Genomic DNA, 14336 nt, shown 5'->3' with positions numbered 1-14336 from the left:
CTTCCCTATTATTTACTTTTATTATATACTCTTCCTGTCTTAACAAAAAATTTAGCCCTGTTGTATTGAGTCATGAGAGAATAAAACTCGTGGCAAAAATCTAAAGTACATTGTCAGTGATAAAGTTAAGCAAATCTCTGACTTCCATGGACAATTTAGTACTAAAATCAACCCAATTAGTCATATTTTATTTTATACTCCTAGTTGTTTGGTAGAGAACAGATTAAGAACATATGTGTTTGTGGGAATAAGCTCATCTTCACATTATGAATGATGTAGACCTCATCTCCCTGGAATCCAACACAACTGTGTTTGTTGGCCTAGTAAAGATGCACAGTCAGGGTAAGCATGGTTTCTTGTGGATGTCTTCATTTTCCAATAGCATACCATGCCAATGAAATTCAATTTCTAGTCTTGGAGATGGGCAGGAATTCACTCTCCATTGCACTGATTCATTTACAGTTTCTCTATAACTGCCTAAGATAGTAAAAGGCAGTATGATACTAATATGTTTTTAAAACTCAGGATTATATCTGTAATTTTCTAATTTAACATTATAGATTGTTAAAGAAAAAATATTCGTGACACTTTTTAAAGATAGTAAGGCAGACTTTATTCAAAGCCCAACAAGGACAATTGGAGGTATATAATAACCAATGAACAGGGTGGTGGATCAGTGGATGAAAAATTTCTAAGATAAAATATCAAGAATAAGGGGTTTCTGGCTAAACTAACTTGATAAGATCATTGCTGAAGACAGACCAGAGTTATAAGATGTTAAGAAGTGTGGTCAGATACCAAGGGTGGGGGATTTTCCCTAAACATTCTTAGTGGAATTCTTGCTCAAACTGGATTCTGTAAGGACAGGGAGGGAAGCCCAAGGTCCAGGATAATCAAGCAGGAGATTCAGAGGAGCTTGGCTAAAGTTTTGGTCAAAGGAGAGAGTTTTTTGCTAAGATGCTCTCAGTCCTTATGTTAGATAGAGAATATTAACACAGTAGAACTAGACTTTGGATTTTGAAGGCAACTTTATTATTTCTGCAACAGAGAATAATCCAAAGAATTAACACCTCCATGGGAGTTAGGGACCTGATACTCTGTCTTTGAGAATTATAATAGCCCAACGCTCAACCAATACTACTGGGTAAAGAAATATCTGACTGGAACAACATTAATCAGCCACTGTTATTATAACCCAGGATCAACATATTTGCATAGATTGGGAATGTGTTTACTGTCTTGGTTTCAAGGACTTGCCTTACACATGTATCCCAAAAGGGTCTCTTGCAGAGTTGTCTGCAAATCAGCATAGTTTAAATTCTCAAAAATGCCAAAAAGTAGCAATTCTTTTCATCATTTATTAAGATAATCAATAAAAGTGAGCATTTTGTAACAAGAATGGGCCATTAGGAGAAATGCAAACAGGAAAATGGAAAAAATAACCTATAACTAGCAAATGAAAAAAATAGAAGTTCAAAGTTTTAGCTACTTTAATGGAGATGGTCATCATTTATTTTGCCCTCTCAAACATTTTGTATGTCATTATGTAAAAGAAAGTTAAAGCCATCATATAAGAGAATACCAATTCATTCTTCCCACTTACAGTCACTCAGGTTCTGAATTTCTTACACGGAAATGCTCTAAAGGATTCTTCAGGTTTAAGAGGTTCAGAAACTGGTAGGGAAAGTGAAAATAATTTAGACTAAATGATTTTTTTATTGCCCCTGTGGGAGGGAAACAAAAATGACTCAACTGTTTTAATAAGGCTTAAGGTTCATTTAAAGAATCTTCATGATTCATCTGCTTTATTTTTTCTGTCATGAAACCACTCAACACTGTTCCCAAAAGAAGAGGCAGAAATGATAATAAGAAGGATACCAGCATATAAAGATAATGACTGGTAAAATTAGTTTAAAAAGTTAAACAAGGCGTAGCATTCAGACAGTAAATGTTAGTCTTAATGGGTGGTGTGTGTGTGTGCACGTGTGTGTGTGTGCGGAAATTATTCTCATTTTATGGTTATCACATATCCACATATGATGCTTAGCTGAAGTCAAATTCATTTCTCAACTTTCAAGATAATAAGTTGCCTCAGAAATAACCTGCAACTTCTTATAAACATAACCATTGTAAAGTATTTTCAAAGTGGAGAAGTGAAAGTATTATTTTTTCTCTAGTTCAGTGAGTAGGCTAAAAGTATATATATTTTTCATTTGTTTTATTTTTCTTTTTTTGTCATGTCGTTAAACTGGAAATGCTGATTCATTAGCCTCTGATGATTGGTGCTTGCAAAGTGCCTTACTTAACAGTTTGTCTCAACACATTTATTTACAAGCAGGTCACATGGCATGTAGGTGAAATGCTCTGACTTTCACTGTTGCTTGAGAAAGGCTTTGACAGAACACAGTCAGTTCCTCCCTTGGCAACAGAGTCTGGCAATGAAAACTCCTGCTCGTGGTCCCTTTTTGTTTACCCAGTATTATTCCTGCTCCTTTGAAAAATATTGCTGAAAATGACTGATCCCCATTATCCCTCTGTAATATCTATATTGATTAAACAAACAAAGAAAAAATGATGAGTAGGCTTTGGCAAAGAAAACACTGGAAATTATTCCACCTCCAGCAAACCTGCAAGATAATTATATATATTTTTGTCTAGGCTGGAGTTTTTTATAATATATTTTTCCAACTTCTGCAGTATATTTTTATCAGTTTGGACACTCGTCAATAAAATTTCCTAATCCTATCAAAATACCAATGACATTCTTCACAGAAATAGAAAAAAAAATCCTAAAATTCATATGGAACCACAATAGACCCAGAATAGTCAAATAAGTATTGAGCAAAAAGAACAAAGCTAGAGGCATCAATCACATTACCTGACTTCAAATTATACTGTATAGTAACCAAGACAGCATGATACTGGCATAAAAAAAAACAACACATAGACCAATGGAAGAGAATAGAGAGCCCAAAAATAAATCTACTTATTTATAGTCAATTCTTTTTTGACAAAGTCACCAAGAACATACATTGGAGAAAGAACAGTTTCTTTAATCAATGGTGCTGGAGAAACTAATTGTCCATATGCAGAAGAATAAAAGGAGACCCTTACCTCTCATCATATATATAGATCTAATCAAATTGGATTAAAATACCTGAAACTATGAAATTACTAGAAGAAAACATTGGAGAAATGTTTCCAGACATTGACCTAGGCAAAGATTTCTTTAGTAAGTACTCAAAAGCACAATAACCAGAGCAAAAACTTAAAGATGGGATTATATCAAGCTAAAAAACTTCTGTACAGCAAAGGAAGCAATCAACTAAGTGAAAGACAACCTACAGAATGATAGAAAATATTTGTGTACTATGCATCTGACAAGGGGTTTGTATTTAGAATATATGAGGAACTCAAACAGCTCAATAGCAAAACTTCCCAAATAATCCAATGAAAAACGGGTAAAAGATATGAATAGACATTTCTCAAAAGATGACATACAAATGGCCAACAGGTTTTTAAAAAAATGCTCAATGTTGCTAATCATCCGTGAAATGCAAAACAAAACCACTAAGAGATATCATCTCACTGCAGTTAAAATGGCCGTCATTAAAAAGACAGGAAGTAACAAATGCTGGTGATGATGTGGAGAAAGGGGAATGCTCGTACACTGTAGGTGAGAATGTAAATTAGTACAATCACTATGGGAAACAGTTTGTAAATGACTCAAAAATTTAAAAATAGAAATACCATATGATCCAGAAATTCCACTGCTGAGAATATATCCAATAAAGAAGGAAATCAGCATATTGAAGATATACCTGCACTCCCATGTTTTATTGTGGCACGATTCACATTAGCCAAGATACAGAATTAACCTATGTGTCCATTAATGAATGAATAATAAAGAAAATGTGGTACATTGAAATATTATTCTACCATAAAAGAGAATGAAATCTTATTATTTTCAGCAATGTGGGTGGAACTGAAGGACATTATGTTAAGTGAAATAAGCAAGGCACAGAAAGACAAATATTGAATGTTTTCACTCATGCGTGGGAGCTAAACAAATTGATTTCGTGGTGGTAGTGAATAAAATGGTGGTTACCAGAGGCTGGGAAGGGTAGTGGGGGGAGGGGATAAAGAGGGGTTGTTGATGGGTACAAGTATACAGTTTGAGGGAATATGTAGTGTTTGGCATCACAAAGGTGTGACTGTAGTTAACAATAATTCTATGTATATATCAAAATAACTGGAAGAGTATACTTGAAATAATCCCAACACAAACAAATCATAAGTGTTTGAGGTCTGGTATCCCAATTACCAGATCTGATCATTATACATTGTACCCTTTTACGAAAATATCACATGTATCCCATTGAGATATACAACTGCTATGTATCTATAAAAATTAAAAAATAAAAAAGAGAAAATTTCCAGAATGTATCATAGCAGCAGTGGATGTAGGAAAAAGTAAAAAGGAAAAGAATTGCTATGTTGTACCCAGGCTAGGCCTATGTGTTCTCAATTATCAGAACATTCCTACCTACTCAAATGTTTTTAATATCCATTAAAAATAGTTGAAGGTCTCCTATTGCTCCTGAGCATAGCAGTGCTATCATTTGCCAGTGTTTATCCAATGAACATGAGCCAGAAATGCCAAATTATTTTTATTTTGTCTGTATTATTTCTCTCATTATTCTCCCTTGCTTTACTGACTTATTCTTATCCCCTGCTACTGTGTTTCACATCTTCAAGCAGGCTCCCACTGAAATCCTCCTGTCCCTTCTCCACCATCACTTCCCAATTTTGTCATTCCTCATATTCATCCCAGATTCTTGTTCCTTATCTCCTTTCCTGGACAACACTGGAGTGAGTAATTGAATTCTAATTATTCTGTTTTAAATTTTCCAGTTCAGAGAATTCACAATTCGAATCCAGCCCCTGGGACAGGGAAGGTGGCTGAAGTCTTGTTATGCCAAGTATGGCTTGAGGACCAGCAGCATTCGCATCATATGGTAGACTGGTAGAAATATACAAGCTCAAGTTTTACTACAGACGTACTGAATTAGAATCCATTTACCTGCATTTTAAAAAGATTCCCCATGTAATTGTTTCTGCACATTTTAAAGCATGAGAAACACTGGACTAGACTTAAAGAGTGTAATTGGATTGGTCCTCAAATTTATTTTTAACAGCACATCTTTCTCAGGAAAATAAACAGAGTACATTTACCTCAAAATATGAATGTAGCTGGATGTCACATTGGGAGTTTCCACTGAGGAATGAGGATACAGCACACACAACATTCCAAAGTGTGTCTGCTGTACTAAATCCAAATTTTCAAAGAAAATAAAAGACTGCTAATTTTCTCAAATCCTGAAATCCTTTACGGGTATTAAAGAGTAGACTTTGGAAAGCAAATTTGTGAGATTTCTCTGGAGGAAGCTGTTGTCATGCTATGATCTCACCCGGTTCCCCCATCAATCCCAAGGCAGAGAGTTGGAGATGGCATGATCCCACCTCAATCCTGAAGAGAAGGATTTGAAGGAAGCCAAGACGCTCATCTGTGCTTCTTGGGATTTTCAGAGTTTAGTGGACTGGACTATCACTACCGAGAAGCAAACCATAAAGTCAGGTCAGATGTGATGGTGAGCTCTTTGGTGACAAAGCAAAGGAAAAGTGAGTGTACAGAAATCAGCCTGCCCTCCAAGAGTTTGACAGGAGGAAATAATGAATGTTTCCCTTAGTCCACAAGTAAAATAGAGCTGGAGACAACTTGACTCTGGCCCACGAAACCCAATAGGGAGGGTACAGAGACTGCTAAATGTAAATTCCAGAAGTCAGTTAGAAGCATCCATTGATTACTTAAAGATGAGTCTATGAAACTCACTGCAGAAAGGGAGAAGGCCTATGTATCAAGCACAGCAAAGTTGATTAGACGTACTGTAGTAAGAGAGACCTCATGTAAGGGAGTCTTAGGAAAGGGGAAGTCAGGGGAGAATATTTACAGAATTTTAGAATCTGGATTTGGTGATTTTTAAGGCTGATCTTGTGAATAAGGGAACTGTTTAACATTGGGCACAGTTGATGACATAAAAGCTTTGGATTACTTTAGTGGATTCAGTCTTACATTCCCAGAGAAACGATTTCCTGGAGCAAGTAGGTAAATTATGTATTTTTTATTCTCAGTAAGTGGCCTTTTATGACAAAATTTCCTAGGGTTGAGGGGAGATGTGAATGGCAAATTATTGCTAATGGATATGGACTTATTTTAAGAGTGATGAAGATGTTCTGAAATTAGATTGTGTTGATGGTTGCATAACTATGTAGATATACAATAAACATTGAATTATACAATATAACAGAATGAATTTTTTTTTTGCAATTTTCAAATTTAATTTTATTTGGAAACAACCTCAAATATACAGAAGAGGTGCAAGTAGAGTACAATGAGAAAGTTTTTTTTTTTTTCCTGTATGGTATGAGATATACATATCAACAAACCTATTATTAAATACATATATATGTAATAAGTTAGATTATGAGCATGTGTGTGTCTCTACATGTTTACGTGGTAGCAACTACTGACAGTCACTGGTCAACTCTGAGACGACCAGGACATTGTAGACCTATCTATTTGTTTTTAAAAAAGCATAATAGCTCTAATGTCAACTATGATTTATATTGTGCTGTGTCAGCAGTTAACCTCTGTGGAGGAACAAAAGATTTGCATCAAAGACATAAATACTTTGGAAAATCGAAGCCTTGCATTTATTTTTTAATTTTTAATTTTTGTGGGTACATAAGTATATATATTTGTGGGGAACATTAGATGTTTTGATATAGGGAATCAATGCATAATAATCACATCGTGGGAAATGGAGTATGTATCCCCTCAAGTGTGTAACCTTTGTGTTACAAATAATCCAATTATACTCTTTTACTTACTTTAAAGTGTATAACTAAATCATTTTAACTACAGTCACCTCATTGTTCTATCAAATACTAGGTACTAATAATAACATCACAGAAAACAGGGTATCCATAACTTCAAGCAGGTATCCTTTCTGTTACAGACAATCAAATTACACTCCTTTAGTTGTTTAAAAATGTACCATTATTATTGATTATAGTCACCTGTTGTGCTATCAAATAATAGGTCATATTCATTCCCTCTAACTATTTATTTTGAACACATTAACCATACCCACCTGCCTGGCAACCCCTCACTACTCTTCCCAGCATCTGGTAATCATTCTTCTACTCTCTGTGTCCATGAGTTCAACTGTTTTTATTTTTAGATCCCACAGATAAGTGAGAACATGTGATGTTTCTCTTTCCGTGCTTGATTTATTTCACTTAACATAATGATCTTCAGTTCTAACCATGTTGCTGCAAATTACAGGATCTCATTGTTTTTTTATGGCTGAATAGTAGTTCATTGTGTATATGTACCACATTTTCTTTATCCATTCATCTGCTGTCAGACACTTAGGCTGCATCCAAATCTTGACTATTGCAAACAGTGCTACAACAAACATGAGAATGCAGATATCTCTTAAGTATACTGATTTCCTTTCTTTTGGGTATATACCCAGCAGTCGGATTGCTTGATCATATGGTAGTTCAATTTTCAGTTTTTTGAGGAACCTCCAATTTGTTTTCCATAGTGGTTGTACTAATTTACATTTCCACCAAGAGTATGGAAAGGATTCCTTTTCCCCATAAGCTGACCAGCATTTGTTATTGACTGTCTTTTGAATATAAGCAATTTTAACCGTGGTGAGATGATATTTTATTGTAGTTGTGATTTGCATTTCTTTGATGATCAATGATCGTGAGCACCTTTTCATATGCCTTTTTGTCATTTCTATGTCTTTTATTCAGAAATCTCTATTCAAAATTTTGCCCATTTTTTATCAGATTATTAGATTTTTTCTCTATATGGTTGTTTGAGTTCCTTATGTATTCTGGTTATTAATCCATGATCAGGTGGATAGCTTGTCAATATTTTCTCCCATTCTGTGGGTTATCTACTCTCTTTGTTGATTGTTTCCTTTGCTGGTCAGAAGCTTTTTAACTTGATGTAATCCCATTTGTCCATTTTTGCGATGGTTGTCTGTGCTTGTTGGGTATAGCTCCAGAAATGTTTGCCTAGATCTATGTCCTGGAGATTTTCACCAAGGTTTTCTTGTAGTAGTTTCATAGTTTGAAGTCTTAGATTTAAGATTTTAACCCATTTTGATTTTATTTTTGTATATGATGAGAGATAGTGGTGTAGTTTCATTCCTTTGCATATAGATAACCAGTTTTCCTAGCACCATTTATTGAAGAAACTCTATTTTCCAATATATGTTCTTAGCACCTCTGTCAAAAATTAGTTCCCTGTAAATTTATGCATTGCTTCTGGGTTCTTTATTCTATTTCATTGGTCTATGTGCCTGTTTTTATGCCAATACCATGCGTTTGGGTTACTATAAGAATGTAGTATAATTTAAAGTTAGGTAATGTGATTCCTCCAGTTTCATTCTTGTTGCTTAGGATAGCTTTGGGTATTCTGGGTCTCCTGTGGTTCCATATACATTTTAGAATTGTTTTTTCTACTTCTGTGAAGAACAGCACAGGTATTTTCATAGGGATTGCATGGTCTCTGTAGATTGCTTTGGGTAGCATATACATATTAACAATATTGATTCTTGCAATCCATGAACAAGGAATGACATTCCATTTTTTGGTGTCCTCTTCAATTTCTTTCTTCAGTGTTTTATAGTTTTTATTATAGAGTTTCTTTCACTTCTTTGGTTAATTCCAACGTATGTAATTTTATTCGTGGCTATTGTAAATGAGATTGCTTTTTTAAATTTCTTTTTCAAGTTGTTCATTGTTGGCATATACAAACGCTACTGAGTTTTCTATGTTGATTTTGTATACTGCAACTTTACTAAATTTATTTAACATTTCTAATAGTTTTTTGTGGCATCTTTAGATTTTTTCAAATATAAGATCATATCATTTGCAAAAAAAGGATAATTTGATTTCTTCCTTTCCAATTTTGATGCCCTTTCTTTCTTTCTCTTGTCTGATTGCTCTATCTATGTTAAATAATAGTGATGACAGTGGGCTTCTTTTGCATGTTCTAGATGTCAGAGGAAAGGCTTTCAGTTTTCCCCATTCAGTATGATAGATGTGTTTCTGTCATACACTGCTTTTATTATGTTGTGGTATGTTGCCTCTAAACTCAGCATTTTCAGCTTTTTTAATCATGAAGGGATGTTGAACTTTATTAAATGCTTTTTCAGCATCAATTGAAATGATTGTATGATTTTTGTCCTTCATTCTGGTGATAGGATATATCATATTGTTTGATTTTCAAATGTTGAACCATCCTTACATCCCAGGGATAAATTTTACATGGTCATGATGAATGATCTTCTTATAATATTGTTGAATTCAGGTCGAGGATTTTTGTATCAATATTCATTATAAATATTGTTCTGTAGTTTTATATTTTATGTGTCTTTGTCTGGTTTTGGTATCAAGGTAATACTGTCCTCGTTGAGTGAATTTGGAAGTATTTCTTCCCCTTCTAATTTTCAGGATAGTGTGAGAAGAATTCACATTAATTCTGCTTTAAAAGTTTGGTAGAGGGCCGGGCGCAGTGGCTCACGGTTGTAATCTCAGCAGTTTGGGAGGCCAAGGCAGACAGATCACAAGGTCAGGAGATGGAGACCATCCTGGCCAACATGGTGAAACCCTGTATCTACTAAAATTATGAAAATTAGCCTGGTGGTAGGTGCCTGTAATCCCAGCTACTCAGGAGGCTGAGGCAAGAGAATTGCTTGAAACTGGAAGGCAGAGGTTGAAATGAGCCGAGATCGCACCACTGCACTCCAGCCTGGGCGAAAGAGCGAAACTCCAATTCAAAGAAAAGAAAAGAAAAAAGAAAAAATGTTTGGTAGAATTCAGCAGTAAAGCCATTGGGTCTTGGGCTTTTCTATACTGACAGACTCTTTATTATGGCCTCAATGTTGTTAGTTGTTACTGATCTGTTCTGGTTTTGGATTTCTCCCTGGTTCAATCTTGGTAGGTTGTATGTATCGAGAAATTGGTCAGTTAAAAAAAAATCCACGACCTTTGCTTTCACTGATCTTTTGTATTGTTTTCTTCAGTTCAAATTCATTTATTTCTGCTGTAATCTTTATTATTTCCTTTCCTGTATGAATTTTGGATTTGGTTTTCTCTTGCTTTTCCAGTTTTTAAAGATGCATCTTTAGATTGTTTATTTGATGTTTTTCTTCTTTTTTGATGTAGTCACTTATAGCTATAAACTTCCCTCTGACTAATGGCTTTGCTCTGTCACATCGGCTTTGGTATATTGTGTTTCCTTTATCATTTGTTTCAAGAAATTTTTCAATTTATCTTAATTTCTTCATTGACCCACAGACTGCTACCTCTTATCACTCTTTGGAAATAGCTATTCAACATAACTAATTATCAGGGAAATGCAAATCAAAACCACAATGTGATATCACCTCACTCCTACAAGAATGGCCATAATTAAAAAATTAAAAACTGTAGATGTTGGTGGAGATGCAGTGAAAAGGGGAACAATTTTACACTATTGTTGGGAATGTAAACTAGCACAACCACTATGGAAAACAGCGTGGAGAGTCCTTAAAGAACTAAAAGTAGATCTACCATTTGATCCAGCAATCCCACTACTAGGTATCTACCCAGAGGAAAAGAAGTCATTATACGAAAAAGATATTTGCACACGTGTGTTTATACTAGCACAATTTGCAATTGCAAAAATATTAAACCAACCCAAATGCTCATGAATCAACAAGTGGATAAAGAAAATGTGGCATATATATACAATGGAATACTACTCAGTATTCCATTGAAATGAGAAATAATGGTAGTCATTATTTCAATGAGAAATAATGGTAGTCATAGCAACTGGGATGGAATTGGAGACTACTATTCCAAGTGAAGTAACTCAGGAAAGGAAAACCAAACATCATATGTTCTCACTCACATGTGAGAGCTAAGCGATGAGAATGCTAAAGTATAGGAAGGATAGGAATGGAATTTGGAGATTTGGAAGGAAGGAAGGTTACACGGAAAGCAAGGAAGAAAGAGAGGCAAGCATTTTCGGAAAAGTGCACAATGCATAGATCCTAGACTGGGTGCACCACAATCACAGTGATCAACACTATTTTACTCATCTTGAATTCAATACTTTATTGATGCTTAAAGTATATTCTTAAGATATTCATTACCATATTTGCTGATGATTCAAAGAAAACTATTGTCTCTTGTTAAGAAGAATAATCTTAAAATCCACTTGACAGAAGGAAAAACACACATTAAATCAAGGAAATCAATTGTACTTTAGAAACAATACCTCCTGAATGTTGGAGCTGTAAAGAGCTCAATATAAGTCAAGTTGATAACATTGGCAACTGAGAAACTCTGAAACATCCTATAATGGTAATATGAACAAACTAGACTAGTGGCTGCCACATCATATTCACTATGTAAATCTTATGAGGAGCTTTGTTGCACGTCTATTTTTCATGGTAGATAGATGTGACTGTATTATTTTATTGTGTTGGTTTCCTAATTTCCTATGCACAGGGTAATGTTCACCAATGACTAGTGGATAATATATACAAAAATAGAAACAATATAAATTATCTATGAGAAGGATGTGGAATAGGAAAATCTAAGGACTGTAATTCTAAACTAGTGATAGTATTATTATTAAAAATAATAGCTTTATTTGTTTTGAGCAACTATTATTTCCAGACACAAAGCCAGGTCCTTTAAAATGCAACTTTGCTTCTATATTTTGATAAACATGATCTCAAATGTCGCCTACACTATTACCCAAAAGCAAGTATTAGCTAGGTGTTGTGATGCAGACCTATAAATTCCATCTACTCGGATGATTTTCTGAGAAAAAAGGAATCACTTTTACCCAGGAGGCAGAGGTTGCTGTGATCAAAGATCGCGCCATTGCACTCTAATGCTGGATAACAGATTAAGAAGTAATGGCCAACCATCCAGTGAAATATCTGAAAATTGAATTTGAAAATTAATTAAATGTTAATAAAAGCTTATTATAAAATGCAAAAAAAATGATTAAAACTGGGTTAGAAGTATCTTGCTAAATCACAGGGCTTGGGGAAAATTCTCTACAGATACAAAATAAAGGGCAAAAAAAGAGTTTTTCCATTATTCTTGGTCTGGTGAGTTCACTGATGTCCACCAAGAGGCTGGAAATGGGAAAGTGACCTACAAGGATGCAAGGCAGCCTAGTGAGGTGCAAGGATCACTGAACTAGAAGTCAATAGTTCTTGGTCCTTGCTCACTGTTTCACTCTGAGGAAGTGATTTCTCTTCTTTGAGCCTTAGCTTTTTCATTCATAAAATAAAGGAATTGGAATAAATGATGGTTGAGGTCTTTTTATGTTCCAAAATACTATAATTACTAGATAACTAAATGCATTTTTATTGTCTTACATTCATATTTTATACATTTATTGTGAAATATTAATTTCTCTATTACAGCAGTTTGGCCTATCCCAAGGTGAGAGGAATTTAATCAGTATATGGAATAAATAAAATGCTTTTAGACTTGCTTTTCGTACAGTTTTGAAATTGGCATGCACTCCTAAAACACAGATGGGAAAGGTATCTCTGTCTCTCTCTCTCTCTCTCTCTCTCTCTCTCTCTCTCTCTCTCACACACACACACACACACACACAAAAGCACACACATACATCTCTACCTACATTATCCATATCATTTCTGATTATGTCCAGCAACCAGAAGGCAGCCTCAGCATATACAGCAGTCATGACCTCAGATATCTTCTATTTTGAGGCACCATGCTGCCCAGGAGTCAAGACAGTGAAACAAGTCAGCAAAAATATATTAAATGCCTGCCTGAGTCTGACCTGCACCAGGAGATAGGACAGACAAATATGGCAAGAGTACTTTCTCTTTAGGAGCTTATATAGAAACTAAGTATTATATAAACCTGAGCCCAAGACTCTTCTGTATCTGATTCCATTGTAACTCTCTTTAACCATCTGATTAAATCAAGGGTGTCAATATCTCTGAAAGCTATGTAGACCCTGTGCACAGGGAGAAACAATGTTTTTATCTCCATATGGCTCATGAGGAAACATTTAGTGTCATAAGCACCTTGCTGCTACATTGTGTCATATCTTTGGATTGAGGTAACAGGGCCAGCAATATCTTATCACCTGGAGGTGAAAATAGAACAGCTTAGTTTTCATCAGAGGAAGTAGTGGCCCATGACTCAGAGTTCTAGATCAAAGGTCTGACACTGGTTGGGGCATGTTTAGACATATAATCTCCATTTAGTGCTACGTCTTAATTGACAAACATGGAAAAATGCTACTGCCTGACCTGGCAACAGTGTAGATAGAAGTAGCTATGAAAATTCATTACATTATTGGAAGTGAAGAGAGGGACACATTGATTCTGTATATTGAGTTTAAACTGAAAGATACAACTTTTTCTAGTTTCTCTAATACATGATTTTTAAAATAAGCCATTAAGAAAGTTGATGGAGCATTTGTGTAACATCAGATGTCAATTTAATCTTAAGTAAAGTGACTTTCTTCCATCTCATAGTACAAAATGACAATTGCGGTTAATGAATTGTGGATCCACTTTGGAAATAATAATCTTACTTACCTTCTAGCCACTAATTTAAATGTTTATCAAATAGTTATTATGTGCCCTGAATTTTAGTCAATAAGATTTACTTCACTTATTAAAATTCAAAAGAATCAATAAAGAATTATTTGAGAATTACTTCAGTAATATTTTAGGAAAAGTAATGGTTATTTTTGACATGATATATACTGCATAATTTTGTGTTTTTAGTTTATAATTGCATCTCGATAGGCACATAAAATAACTGACAGCAAAAATACAACTTGTTAACACCGGGTCATCGGCAATTTTTGTGAAACAAGCATTGGAGAGCTACCAAACTAGTCAGAGGCCTAAGGAATTTTTGCACTGTCACTTCACATAGAAATAGCCATCCAAGGGGGGGGCGGAGCAAGATGGCCGAATAGGAGCAGCTCCAGTCTTCAACTCCCAGCGCCAGCGACACAGAAGACCGGTGATTTCGGCATTTTCAACTGAGGTACTGGGTTCATCTCACTGGGGAGTGCCGGAAGATCGGTACTGGTCAGCTGCTGCAGCCCGACCAGTGAGAGCTGAAGCAGGGCGAGGCATCGCCTCACCTGGGAAGCGCAAGGGATTCCCTTCCCCCTTGCGCTTCCC

At 35.2% G+C, this 14336-nt stretch overlaps 1 protein-coding gene across 1 annotated transcript in view; it reads left to right on the top strand.

Moving 5' to 3' along the window:
* Positions 1-266: 266 nt before the first annotated feature.
* Positions 267-14336, top strand: part of LOC100998623 (protein FAM47B) — a 42170-nt gene continuing 28100 nt past the window's right edge. Inside the window, 1 exon segment of the mRNA XM_031660601.1 lies at positions 267-342. Coding sequence (XP_031516461.1) covers positions 267-342 — 76 coding nt within the window.

This window comes from Papio anubis, chromosome X, assembly GCF_008728515.1.
Source record: "Papio anubis isolate 15944 chromosome X, Panubis1.0, whole genome shotgun sequence".
NCBI classification, from domain to species: domain Eukaryota; kingdom Metazoa; phylum Chordata; class Mammalia; order Primates; family Cercopithecidae; genus Papio; species Papio anubis.
The sequence above is the reverse complement of the archived record's forward strand: the minus strand, read 5'-3'. Positions and strand labels throughout refer to the sequence as shown.